The following is a 14159-nucleotide window of genomic DNA, read 5'->3' as shown; positions in this document are numbered from 1 at the left end:
GAAAGTGAGAAACACCTATTTATAATAAATAGGTACCAACAAAAAAATATATCTCCCTCAATTGTTCTTAGGAGCTTCCATAATTTGATTATGATAAACAAGAATTATTCAATTTAATTAAAAGTTGTTTGCATTTGATGGGTGATTCAACTTTTATATTTTTGCTTCTAAACATGCATTTAATATTAAATGAATATAAAAGAGTCTACAGTAGTTATAATAATAAAGATGAATTTGAAGTAGTAACTAACACATTTAGTGAAAATGTATTAAATTTTTTAAAATAAGTATTAAGCTATGGACTATGGTCATGGATTGCTGTTCCACGGTTTAATAACTAGCATACTCACAAGTAAGTTCCAAATACTTCGTAGGTTGTCACAAAAGCCAAACCCTAAAGAATACGAGACACAAGAAGAAGAAAAATTAGAAAGTAATGACGTGTCCCGGAGAAACGAAATTCACCACAACATAATCTAAATGAAAAAATATTATGATATACTTCATGCTAGTGGTGTTTAACTTCCTTCAATTATTTAAGGCACTATTCTACAATGAGTACAACATAGTTACATACTGATACTAGTTTAGTCACTACTCACTAGAAGTTCAATTTTGGCGAACACCCCTAAGGTATCTAACCTTTTAACTTGGCTAACAGCTGCGTAAATACAAGAAATTTGTACAACTAAAGCATTATATACATGTGCCTCCAGGCTCCAATAGCTCACCCATTCCCTTCCAAGGGCTCAATTGCTGTTCCAGCAGTATCCTTCATAATAATAGCATCCAGTTTCCTTTTTTTTTTTTTTTTACTAAATGAAAGAAACCTTTGACTGCAATAAAATAGTGAGGTCCGCAAGAACGGAAGCAAACTATCTGAACTTGGGGGGTCATGAATTGTCCTGAATGAGCTCAAGTTCCCTAGAGTTGACCTCAAATTTATCTTCACTTGATCTCTACCAGCACAACCTAACCATGAGACATGGTATTTCAGCTTTTATTGCAAATATCAAAGAGTCATCCAACTATTAGTTCAAGTATGCCAGAAGATTGAACAATGTTGACTGGAAACAATACGTGATAAATTTGCTGTAAAAAAATATACCGATTTGATATCTACCACAACCCACATATCACAAGTGACTATCAAAGAGGTGAATCAGGTGATACTCAATTTGTAGTTTCTAAAATACTTTGGAAGAATCATAGTACAAGAATATAATTAATGCCATGTTAAATTCAAAACATCACATACCACTCTCACGAATTCTAATTGCTCACACACAACATGAGAAAAATTAGTGACACTCCTGATAGCCCATATCAACAGAATTCTCCCGGTTTTTTGAACAGCCAAGTTTGTCTCTATGATAGCCACCACAAATGCCACTAATATGTGGTGGAACAACAGTATTTACCTTATATACGTCTTGACTTCTGCTGTGGAGGGTATCCTGGCATACCCATTTGATCTTTTCTTCTCAACTGTTCAAAAAGAAAACAAGACTATCACATCTACCTTGAGAGAAAGGACAAAAAGTTAATCCCCTGCCTCTTTTTCCCAATTAATACTACTACACCTGTTGCTGTGGAACACCTCGTTGCATTGGGATGCCACCAGGATTCATTCCAGCACCCATCCCTGCCTGAGATGAGAGATTATAACCCTGCATTGCCTGATGAGGTATTCTCTGCATGCCACCAACATTCATTGGCCGAGGGACAGATCTATTCGAAACATGACCACCAGGCATGTTGCCAGAAACTGCAGCTCCAGACGAAACCTAACTCAAAATTAAGAAATATATACATTTGAAATCATGAAGTGGAAAATGTATATCCTTGTGCATATGCAAGTATGTAAATACAAAACCAAAATTTGCCAATGACTACAAACAGGCTTTTTTTTTTTTTTTGTGGGGGGGAGCAACTAAAATTTCAGAAAGTAATCAGAATATCCATTAAGAGAAAGTAATCAGTATAACACAGTTAACTAAGTCCTATAACATAACAAAATCATTGAAAATGTTCATAACAATGTAGTTAAATTATTAACAATTACTCCCTTCAATCTTATTTATAAAACTCAATTACCTAATTCATCTGGATTAAGGAAAGTAGTTAATTTAGTTGATAACAATAAATGTCTTAAATTTATATTTTTTTTCCAAAACTACCATTGCAATTAATGCTTTCTCCCTCTTCTAATTGTTTGTTATTACAACCTCTCTTATTTAATTAGGGGTATTTTAGTCTAAAAGTAATTAATGCAAGGGACATAATGGATTGGGTCTTATAAAAAGGACCAAGCACCATTTCTAACTTGCTTCTTATAAATAGGACCAGAGGGAGTTACCTACATTTTCTGAGAAAAAATCACTTTGAAGTTATATAAAATGGTCAAAAGATATGGGTTAGCCAAAGTAATCTGTTCTATCCTCTCCACAAATAATACAACTATATCCTCTCCCCAATTTTATACCAATATGACTCAACGAAAAGGAGATATTCTTTATGAAGTTTAGGAGTACAATACCATTGGATTAAAAATAAAATTATATTAAATTAAATCTGGACAATTGCTAAACTACTAAGACTCTAAGAGTATTACCTGTAGAACATATAAATATTTTCCACAAAAAGGATGGTCAATGACAAAGTTGAATCATATCCTTTAGTTCTGATATGCTCTACTCAATGAAAATTTTAAATCTACTAGACTTTACAATTTTAAGAGGGGCTAATGATAAATTAAGTCAAAATGATTTCAGCTTAGAATGATATAGTTTTTTCTATAGAATTTTTAGGTATCTTTGCATACCGGCTGTGAAGGTTGCATGTTGGCTGTCCCTTCAAAATCTGTTGTTGTATCCACTGGACGTGTGGGATAATTCACAAATGTGTCTCCAGGTTGGCAGGGTACAAGTGCACTGAGCATTGATTTCACAGACATATCTAATTAAATAAAACAAATGACTGTCGAAAATATGCTTAATTAAAACCACTACTTTTTTTATATATAGAACCTGAAAAGAACTATATGAAAATTGTTTATGTATGAACCTTTCCAAGCAAATTTTTTAAAGCAGTGAAAAATAACCAATAGTACAAGGAGAAGGTTTTATCCAACCAAAGCTTCAGGAAAAAAACCAAACCAAAATAGTAAAAAGGAAGAAGGAAGAAAAAGGCCTTACTTCCGCCCAGGTAGTGGTTCAATTTTGAAATACCTGGCAAACAAAGCATAAGGATACCTAAGAGATAACACAACTGAAAGATACAAAGGAACTAATTATATAAAGGATAGAGAATCACGCATACATATTGTAACAATTAAGGTGTCTTTCCATCAGAAGTCACAGTGTACATCCCCAACATAAACAAAGAATCTTTTCATTGAAGGCAACAACCAATTTTAAGTTTTCTCTACAATACATCCAAGTCATAATGATGAAGTAAAAGTGCATCAACACCATTGCCATCAAAATCAAAGATCCAGCAATGTTTTGCAAGATCTAACAACTTAGTATATATGACAAAATGAAGAAGAAGGCAAGTCAATGTCACTAGCTATTATGAAACAATCAGCAGAGTACCTCTATGAACACATGACATGGAAATATGGAATATCTAACATGACCAATGGTGCTCTGAGAGGATTTGACTGAAGAGACAGACAACCAGCCCTCTACCCCAGGAAAATTATGATAAAGGTCTATAATTGGTTGATCAGCTAATGCTATACTCACTGAGTCATAAACAGTTGCAGCATTGTATTATAAAAATGAACATATACACACACAGGTGTCAAACAGAAGTCAGACACATATGATGATTGACTGAAACCTAAGTGAATAAAAACAATAAATTCACACAAAATTTGCTAACTCAGGAGCATCTAGACAACGTAACTGCTTTTTTTTAGTATGTAAATTAGTTTAAGAAAAGCTTCTGGACATGTTCCGATAAAGACTGCAACAATCTGCTTGTCCATCCTCAATAACTTTAGCAACTTCTGATTCAAATATATTGAATACAACAATAAGATGGAAAGTTGGCAACCACATCATTTAGTAAACCTTCATAAGCATGACATATGAAGAAAATAAAACAAACATGGAAAAAGTGTGGAATCTTGTCAAGATTTCAATAGACAAAACAACAACCATTAACCAAAGAAATGTTAAATTAGGTATGCAGATTTCATGCAAGAAAAAAGGAAAATTGAAGGAGTCTTACTCATGCTCCAAAGCTTGGGCTGCTGTTATGCGCTTTCGTGGATCATATCTGCCCATAAATACGCAAGTCATGTTATTGCAAAACAAGAAAAGGTAAGGAAAAGAGAGAGAATTTTCATTAAAACCGGAAATTCATGCATCACACTCATATCCACAAATACTAGATAAAGTATATACAAGTTGAAAGCCATATGCAACAAAACAGAAACAAGGTTACACTGGGTTTGCTAGAATAGAATGACTGTAATGAGAAATTTTATAATAGAATAAATGTTCAATTCACATGTTTGACATCAAAAAATTGAAGAACTACTCCACTCTATCCCTACATGGTATGCCAATCAGGCAGGAATAGCATAAAAAAAAAATGCTCAGTGGCAATATTTTCCTTGGTGGTGGCAGCACAGGTGACCAACAATAGTGGCAATGGCAATGACAGTGGTCATGGTGGTATGGAGTGAGGTGAGGATTTTTACATTCCAAAACAACTAAAAGGTTTTTTTTTTTTAATCAGCAAAAACAACTAAAGGTATAGTGTTACTTTTTAGTAGCAAAGGTATAGACGGCAATTCAATTAATTATTGACGGAAATGGATCCTTAGTAACTATAGACATACTTTGAGCATATTCCCATTCCTACCATCTTTCCAATTTGCTAAGCATAACATAAGTTATTGATGACAGTAAAAAGGGGAAATTGGACTTCTTAGATAGCTCATAATAAAGTCGACTGGTAATTGTTTTCAGTGACTCTATGATAGTTTATGACAATCCTGAACTTAGAAGAATAAGAATTTATCATGTAGTTCTTGACATCCTTCTACTTATCTAATAGTAGAGATAGTCCTTGAAATCATCTTCAATATCAACAAATTCCCAGGACTTAATGTCCAAAATACTCTTGTGGCTCAGATGGTGAACAATTTACGAGTAAAGCAGCTATGCCACAATATTTATCAAATAGGTGGGAAGGCTGCCATGTAGATTAGTTCAGGAGACTGATTATAACTTATAGTTACTACATGAACTTAAAACAAATTCAAACAACTTAACAACATGGAAAAAGGTAGAGCTAGATTAAGGCTGATGAACTTGTACACATTTAACTATAGGAGCAACAAGAGCAACGACAATAGGTAATGACAATGAAGTAAGAAATAGTAACAAAAATCACAAACCCATCATTCACATTACCATCTGGACTAGGAAACAAAATATTGTGATTTATTTAACCACCCATTACAATATTAGGGAGGGGGTATCACCACAAATCACAAGTATACAAGGGGGTACCACTCCATCCTATGTTCAGCTTAAAATCATTTAAATATGAAAAAAAGATTCAGTTTCCTTTTGTATAGGCATAGCAAAATCTCTCTCAGATGTTTAGAAGGATAAACTTACTCAAGCATCTTTGACAAGAGGTCATATGCAGGACTTTTTGGAGATAGTTGTAAAACACTACAGAGGCTAGCATTGTCACTGTTTGCAAACAGAAGCAAAACAGATTCATTAATTTAATGAAAAGAAAAGTATTAGTTTCAAAGAAGAACAGGTAAAGAAAGGAGAAAACAAAGGACTTGCACGCAATGGAAATAGGTTTATCCTGCATATATTTTTATAAACACATTAATAATGATCTTACTATTTGTGTCCTTGTATATGTTGTGAATCTTGTTGCCAATGGGGAAGATTTGCTAAGGAAGGCCACTTTTCTAATGTGGGATGGCCTGGCACAGTAACAATGTCCACTGATGTAGGTCTGGAATATCATCAAGAGAATGAAGAACCCCCAATAGGGAGAAAGAAAAATTGTAAGAAAATAAATTACCTAAAACCTTGAATATCTTGTCAAGTTGGTCAAGCTGCAAGTGGAACAAGAATATTTTTAAGATCCAAAATTGACAAGGTAATAATATAGAAGCTACATCCATAACAATATTTAAATATTGAATCATAATGCAGTAAGTTATTGTATCAAGTACCTGAAAGGGATTTGGTGTAGCTTTGACTTCTGCACCTTGGAATAGCGGCTTTAAAGTCAACAACTCAGCAAAAATGCATCCCACAGCCCACATATCTAAATGTCGATTTAAGGAAATATAACTAGACCGATTTTAGAATCAGACCATACATTACACGCACATTTATTTATCATACATGGCTGATTAGTCTATCTTTGGATTATGTGTACCAGTGTACCATACTCCAACATCCACGTAGATTGATTCAAAATTTCAAAATCCAGTAACACAAGTCAAACTTTCGTGTAGATCCTTGATACATTGACATCTCAGATTCACTGAAAGTCATAACTTATGCAAGAAGCAACCTCAAGTCAAATTAACAATAGCAGCAAAAGCACCAAGAATATTGTAACAAAAATAGTATATAGGTTAAAAGACTCAAAAAATATCTGAGATATTAATAACTTCGCATGTACAACCTTTAAGTTAACCATAATTCTTTTCACTGGCACACAGGTGCAATTATTTGACTGGAAAATATTACAAAAATAATAAATAAAAACTTAAATTAAAGGATACCAACAGCACTGGTATAATGTTTTGCTCCAAGAAGCAACTCAGGAGCACGATACCAAATAGTAACAACAACCTGCATGTTATTATATTATAAATTAAGGAATTTGAACCATCAAACATATGGAGAGCTAAAATGTAATACAAGTGCACAGCCAACTGAAGGTTAAAGATGATAACAGGCAATGCACGTTTAAGCACCCAACATGTGCGGAATCAAAACAATGAGGTTGCCAGCAGACTTGACAGTTCAATGCACTAAACTTATATCACAAAGCTGAGATAGTACAAGCCTTTAATGCACTCCTTCTGCCAGTATTATATGCTTACCCAGATTTTGGCTGCTTAGATATTCAGAATTAAATATTTATAAGAATAAAATTGACGATTTCTCAAATACACAGACGATAGACACAACACAGGTGGATGACAAAGACAAAGATGCTCATACCCCATTTTCAGATAATGGCTTCAAAGGTGCTTGATATATCCTTGCAAGTCCAAAGTCAGCAATTTTAACAACTCCATGTTCCTCCCCTTCACCCATAACCTAAAGTTTGTTAAAGAAACAAGTGCACTAATCAAAAGTGAACAAATAAATTTGAATCCAATTATAGCAGTAAAATAACTAATCATATAGTGATAAGGTAGCCAAAAATCCCACCAATATATTTGATGGCTTTAAGTCCCGATGTATTATCCAATTACTACAGAAAAAATATAATATAATAAGAGTTAGCATATAAACAGAAAAAGAAAAGAAAAGGAACCATCATCAATTTCAAAAACAAAAAGACTCACCTGTGTAGATAGTTTAGTCCATTGAGCAACTGCCAGAGTAACGATTTAACAGTATACTGGTTAATGGATTGATTGACTTTGTCCCTATGATGTCTTATTATTTCCTGCCATTCAAAATTGCAATCTTTACACTCAATTAATCAGAACAAGCAATTCCTTGCTACCTACGTATATCTCTTCCTAGAGAAAATTCACCAACATTTTATAAGACACGGAAGCAAAACTTATACAATAGCATAAAGTCCATTGCAAAGACCATAATGTGTCTAATACAAGATGCAACAACCAAGCCTTATCTCACTAGCTAGGAATGTCAAAAGGCAACATTAAACTAAAAACACCTTGGAAATTCAGATATCAGAAAGTACACATTATCTCGGGAAACATTTTGATGAACTACGAAAGCAAACAACTTTAATTTCAACTTGAACTCTAGTGCCTAAGTAGAGTGCCATGTCAACAGTTTCACGATTATATATACTCACAAAAAGGTCGTGTTCTGCATAATCAAAAGCCAGATAGAGAGACATGTCCATATGATTAATGTGAACATTCACAAGCTTCACAACATTCTCGTGCGTTATCTCCCTGAGTAACTGCAGCATCAAATGAAATTCACTCAAAACCAATCCAAACCGCCAAACCATTAAATAATTTTTTTTTTTTAAAAAAAAAAGCCTCCTCTGGCTCAAGCCTCTTCAAGGTTTCCAAATACTAGAAACTACAGAGAACTAACAAAAGAAAAGGAAAATAGATAAATGAAAAAAAATGGCAATTTCTTCAGAAACTCGAAATTAAAAACAATCTAAGCGAATTCGCTTCCGAATTTCAGAAATTACAACTTCCCTAGGTGTAATTAAGCAAGCAGAGAAAGGAATACCATGATTTCACGTATGGCGGTGGGAGAGACACCATCGCCATCCTTGGATTGCTTGAATTTTTTTATGGCGATGGATTTTCCGCGATTGGTGGAAGACTTGATGCGAGCGAGGAAGACGAGACCGTAGGTGCCTTCTCCAATCTTCCCTATTAGATCATACTGCTGCAGCCACTCCGGCTTTGACCGGTTGCTGCCACTGTCGTCTCCCATCGCCGATGGCCCTGTGCGTTTCGTTTCAATCACCACCTCACTTCAACCTTAAGGGCCTGTTTGGACGCGACTTTTTAATAAGTCAAAGTGCGGCGCAAGTAAAGTACTTTTTTCGATTTTTTTTTAATTATTATTATTATTGTTATGTTGTGTTTTAAGAATTTCACAAGAATTGAAAATGTTTCTCACATTTAGCATCAATTAGCACAACTTCCTAGAATAAAAATAGCACAACATTATTATAATTAAACTAGTAGTTTCAAATCCACATGGTAGGATCAGTGTAAGATTTTTCTGATTTGGATAACGATCTATTTTAAAAAAATTATTATTTGATTTTTTTATGTACAAAATTCTTTTAGATTAATGATATTTTTACACTAAAAAAAACATCTAATTAGTGAATTAAAAAACACTTATGTTATCAAACCAAAAAAAAGGGATTTCCATTTTGATCTCAATATATAATTACTAAAAATTTGTTGAAAACTTTTACGTCATAATATTTTTTTATCTCACTCGATCAAATTTTTTTCATATGAAATATAATTATGGTCTAGTAATAAAAAACATAATATCCTATATCTTTATACTTTGTGCTAAGAAAAATTATTCTAAGAATTGATTCTCATATAAGAAATTAAGAATTATTCTTTCACCATCACTTTAAATTTAATATCCTCCAAAGGTGAACATAAAAATAACAATTTGTTTTTGTGCTTAAGAATTCAATAAAAAGTAAAAACTAGTGTTAAGTAAGCTCTAATAATAATCTTATAATGCAATTGTTGAAAATTAGCCTGCATTAATAATTAATAATATGTATAAAAGAAGTAAAAGATAATTATTCATAATTTTTATAAGAGAAATTTACTCAATATTTTACTTTTTATTGGATAGAATAGAGAAAGATAAAAATAAATGGTGGTGGCTACTATAAGCTAATGTTCCATTTGCCTCATACATTTATCTATACATAATATTATAATTCAAGATTATTTTAAGAGAAAACTTATATGAGTATATATCTTTCATTCCATGAAATTAAACCTTCAACTTTTGCATAAAAAGTATAGTTCACTGTTCAATGTTCAAAGAAAAAATGATAACTCTCCTTAATTGTATATGTTGATTTGCAAAGTAGGTGACTTGAGTTTCAAAAATTCTTTAATTAATATCCTTCACAAACTTGAGTTTTGCAAACTAGGTGACTTGAGTTATACATGTATGTTTGCTTTGTCGTTTAAACATTGGTAGCATGAATTTCAATGCATTTGAACAGAGAAGTTATAAAGGTCTTGTTGTGGCAAAATGTAGGTTGAAAATTTTCAACGGTGCCCCAAACATCCTAGTAATGCCTTGGGGGGTTGAGAGTCTTGCTATCTCTTTGTAATTTCTCTAATTGAGTCTCAACGTGAATTGATCTTTGTATTGTTTTTTTAGTAATTTTATCATTTATTTATTGACATATATCTCTTTTTAAACAACTTTTTTAAGAACCATAAATCTCCAAATCATTCTTTATTCAAAAAGTGATTTTCACATTTAGTTGATTTTTTTTTTCTAATCTCAGATGAACTTAAGTAAATAACACACTTAACTCCAGATTAGATCAATCATATCATGCTAAGAAAGTGTGCTTTAATCCACATATTGTTCAAAAACCTTAAGAGTAGTCTCCTTCAAAAGTTACATCTAAATTATAAATGTTAATTAAATGATGATTATGTTAACTCTGTATATAACGCAACACTATTCATGTAACTATTAGCTTCTTTGATGTCATATTATCTATACTTTTTCTGAAGCATACAAAAAATATATCTATACTTTGAAATTCTTTGACTAGGGTGATGATTGTGGTTACGATTAATCCTTGAATGAATTGTTCAAGACGATGTTATTGTTCAAATAATTCATTTGTTTGTCTATTATATAATGTTATCATTCTTGAATTGAATTGATGTTTTTCCTTTATTTATTTGCTTCATTTTTGTTGGTGGGTAGAATTTAATAGGGAATTTTTTAGACATTCTTAACTTGACTTGGTTTCTCTTGACTTTACTCCAATAAAGAAGTCCTACAATGTAGATGAGAATGTTGTTGAAAAAATAAGTGCAGAAGATTCGAAGATATATAGATTGAAAAACATTAATTTAGGGACATTTAGGAAACTTTGGAATACGGCTTACCCAATAAACCAAAAGTTTAATAGGTATGCATTAAAAGTCATTATAAAGGCTTAAATAACTTCTTTTTTTTTTTTTATCAAACTTAAATAACTTTCTAGTACCAACAAAATGGAGGTATTTTGATTTTGTTACCTTAAGCTTTATTTTTTTATATTATTTTGATACCTGACAAATTATTATTTTTAAAATAAATGCATGTCATTAGCCATATCATTAGTTAATGGAGATTCATTAACAACAAATAACTATTCCAAAAAAATAAAAAATTTCAGATAAAAAATTAAATAAAAAAATCAAAACACTCTTATTTTATGATAGGGTAACGTCATTTAAGTCTATTAAATTATAAAAGCTGACATGATTATCATATATTTTTATTTGTCAACAATTTTTATTTTTTATATGGAATCAGATAAATAAAACAACAAAAGTTTGTTTATTAATTGAAATGCATCCGTTAACCGAGATTTCACGACATGTAATTATTTCAAAAAATAAAAATTTGTCAGTACCAAAAAAATTTTAGATACCAAAATCAAAAACCACTATTTATCGGGGTCAAAAACTACTATTTATCCCTTAACTTTTATTATAAATTATAAAAGTTAACATAATTATCATTGTATTTGTGGTTAAATGACCATGAATTGTATTCTTAATATTGTGAATACACGGAGCAAACTGAACTCATTCATTTTGTCACGCAACCTGACTGTCAGGTTAGCACAAGGAAGGAGTGAAGGAAAAGTTGTTTCAACTTGCTTCTATAGTCCAAATTTCTATTTCTTTTTTATTATTATTTTCAAGGCATTTCAAGTAATAAATAAACTTTTGTTGTTTTATTTATCTGTTTTGTCTACTTCCATATAAAACAATTCAAAGAATGATAAATCATTATAAAACAATGTATGGTACTAAAACAAAACATAAATTGAATTCCAGCTGCCAACATAGGAAACAGGCCAGAAACTGCAATTTTGTTCCTTCGTATGGTAAATGGGATGCTAAATGACAAACATAAAATAATAGAGTTCCTCTAACTAAGATTTGGGAACAAAGATGCCAACATAGTAAGCCAAAAGAAGGCAATAATTGCGGGAAAAGATATATAGTATTATGAAGTGGTGCCCCTAAGGTAAAGTCGTAGCATCCACAGAAAAAAAAAAGAAAAAAAAAGTGGGTCTCTACATAAAACTACTTCACGTGGAAACTTTCTGTACTAGGGCTGTATTCGGTTGCAAAGTCTATTCAGTTAATTATAAGAGAATTAACAAACTATTGTAGGTCAAGAGTTAAAATTTCTGTCTTCTCAATTGCAGTCAAATTGATTTTTAGGCAACAAAATCGATTCTATAGGTAGAAGAAATTATATATATATAGCTCTAATCACTAGAATTATTATATACTAAGTATAAATATATAAGAATTTTAGTCATAAAAAATCGGTTTTCTTTGGGAAAAAATATTATTTTTACTCTACTTCTCTTAAATTAGACAAAAAATTATATCACTTCATTTTTACTTTATTTTTCCTTTTTAAATTATCTCTCTTCTATTTCTTTAATCTATTTCTCTTTTCTAAACTAAACATAACTCAGAAAGTGTTATAAAAGTAATTAGAAAAGAATATACATAATAATATATTTGACTTCTTAAAACAAAATATGGACATTAAAGAAAGAAAATTACAAGGAAACCGATACCTTGCTTGTTATTATTTCCAATGCCATTTTCTATTTGAATAATATTTAATTAGAATTTTTGTAATTTTTTAAACCGAAACAAAAAGGTTTACAATAGAGACCCATAAGTTTTGTTGGATTTATTTTCTAACTTGGGAAACTAATACGCAGTGTCGGTGTGTCACTCATCATTATGACAAGGTAGCACCTGCTGTTATCATTATCAACAACCTTAATATCTAAAGTAAATTAGATTTCATGAAATTACCAAAACCTCCTCTTCCTTTTTAACACGTACACAGATCCCCCCAAAAGTTACAGTGGAATTCTCTCATCAATTAACTCCGTTAAATGTTTTAGCAGAAGGGTCACATGACTGTTAATAAATTTTGTTTCCTGAAATGCCCTCTCCTTTAACCTTATACATCCTTGACATTCGATAAATCAATAAAAAGGCTCATGAAATATGTTGGCTCATGTTGGATGTTCTAAGGTTTCTCCAACCAATGCAAACCAGAACTTGAAATGGCAAAGTAGCAAGCTAACCCAGAAATTAAAAATGAAAACCTCGCTTTGATCAAATTAGAGAAGTCTTCTCAAATTAGGTTAACCAAATTGTTCAATTACCTGTGGACCACTATTCCTCGCTCATGATGCAGTAGACTCTATGGTGGATCCCGAAAATTTTCTTAACTGGGTAAGACATAATTTGTAACATTTTTTTTGATAAATTATTATTGTGGTCCTTAAATATATAAATTGATAATAATTTTTTTATGGGTTAATAAATCGATAATAATTTAATCCTAAAAATTAAAAATTTTAATATAGTTCTTAAATGTAAAAAAGTGTGATAACTATATCTCGTCGTTAAATTTTGTGAAATCATTTTATCGTTAAAATATAATGTTCAAACACTATCTTGATATTAAATTATATTTTTTGATGATTAATTTAACATTAAAATAAAATATATTTATCATCATTTTACTTATTTATAAAATAAATCAAACTTTTTTTTTCTTTTAAGAGATTAAATTATTATTATTTTATATATTTAGAGACTAAAATGATCATATATATGATATTTTCACAAAATAAAAATATTACATATTTTTAAAAAATACATAATATTATGATAAAAAAAATCCAAATACCAAAAAGAAAAGATAAATAAAAAATACTAAATAGTAAAATTAGCAATAATTTATTCTTTTTTATTTCTTATATTTATTTTGTATTCATTTTAAGAAAAAATATCTTACGAGAACAATAATTATTTTTTTGAGAAATTTTTTTCTTTTATTACTTTACATAAACAAAAAATAAAATCTTAAGAGAACAATTGCTGCCACACTCATATACATAGATCCGCCCCTGTAGGCCTGGCAGTACTGCGTCTGCGTGCCATCAGCTTAAGAGACATGAAAGAAAAATCCCTCTATGAAGTGCGTGTCTGATTGCAAATTGCAACACATTTATCAACAAATTTTCACGTCCAAAACTCCAAATAGTAGAATTTACACAAAAATTAATTAGTATAATTTACTTAACAATATTGGCGTCAATTAATCATCTCTTACATGCAATTGACCTAATACATGTTCGTTCCTAAT

At 31.1% G+C, this 14159-nt stretch overlaps 1 protein-coding gene across 4 annotated transcripts; it reads right to left on the bottom strand.

Annotated features, from left to right (window-relative positions):
• Window positions 1–477: 477 nt before the first annotated feature.
• On the bottom strand, window positions 478–8746 carry LOC114410049 (cyclin-dependent kinase E-1-like). Of its 4 annotated transcripts, none has more exons than XM_028373793.1 (16): window positions 8460–8743; window positions 8065–8175; window positions 7580–7683; window positions 7443–7485; window positions 7230–7328; window positions 6785–6854; window positions 6224–6318; window positions 6070–6103; window positions 5884–5989; window positions 5643–5720; window positions 4240–4287; window positions 3198–3230; window positions 2825–2933; window positions 1584–1787; window positions 1422–1488; window positions 478–972 (listed from the first exon to the last, which is right to left on the bottom strand). In XM_028373793.1, exons 1-15 carry the CDS (start codon window positions 8667–8669, stop codon window positions 1423–1425), a joined length of 1410 nt encoding a protein of 469 aa, XP_028229594.1. In that variant the 5' UTR covers window positions 8670–8743; the 3' UTR covers window positions 478–972; window position 1422. The 4 variants fall into 4 exon arrangements, with proteins under 4 accessions (XP_028229594.1, XP_028229595.1, XP_028229596.1 ...); XM_028373794.1 differs by having other exon boundaries at window positions 5884–5968; window positions 8460–8742; XM_028373795.1 differs by lacking the exon at window positions 3198–3230.
• Window positions 8747–14159: the final 5413 nt, after the last annotated feature.

Source organism: Glycine soja, chromosome 4, assembly GCF_004193775.1.
Source record: "Glycine soja cultivar W05 chromosome 4, ASM419377v2, whole genome shotgun sequence".
NCBI lineage: Eukaryota > Viridiplantae > Streptophyta > Magnoliopsida > Fabales > Fabaceae > Glycine > Glycine soja.
The sequence above is the reverse complement of the archived record's forward strand: the minus strand, read 5'-3'. Positions and strand labels throughout refer to the sequence as shown.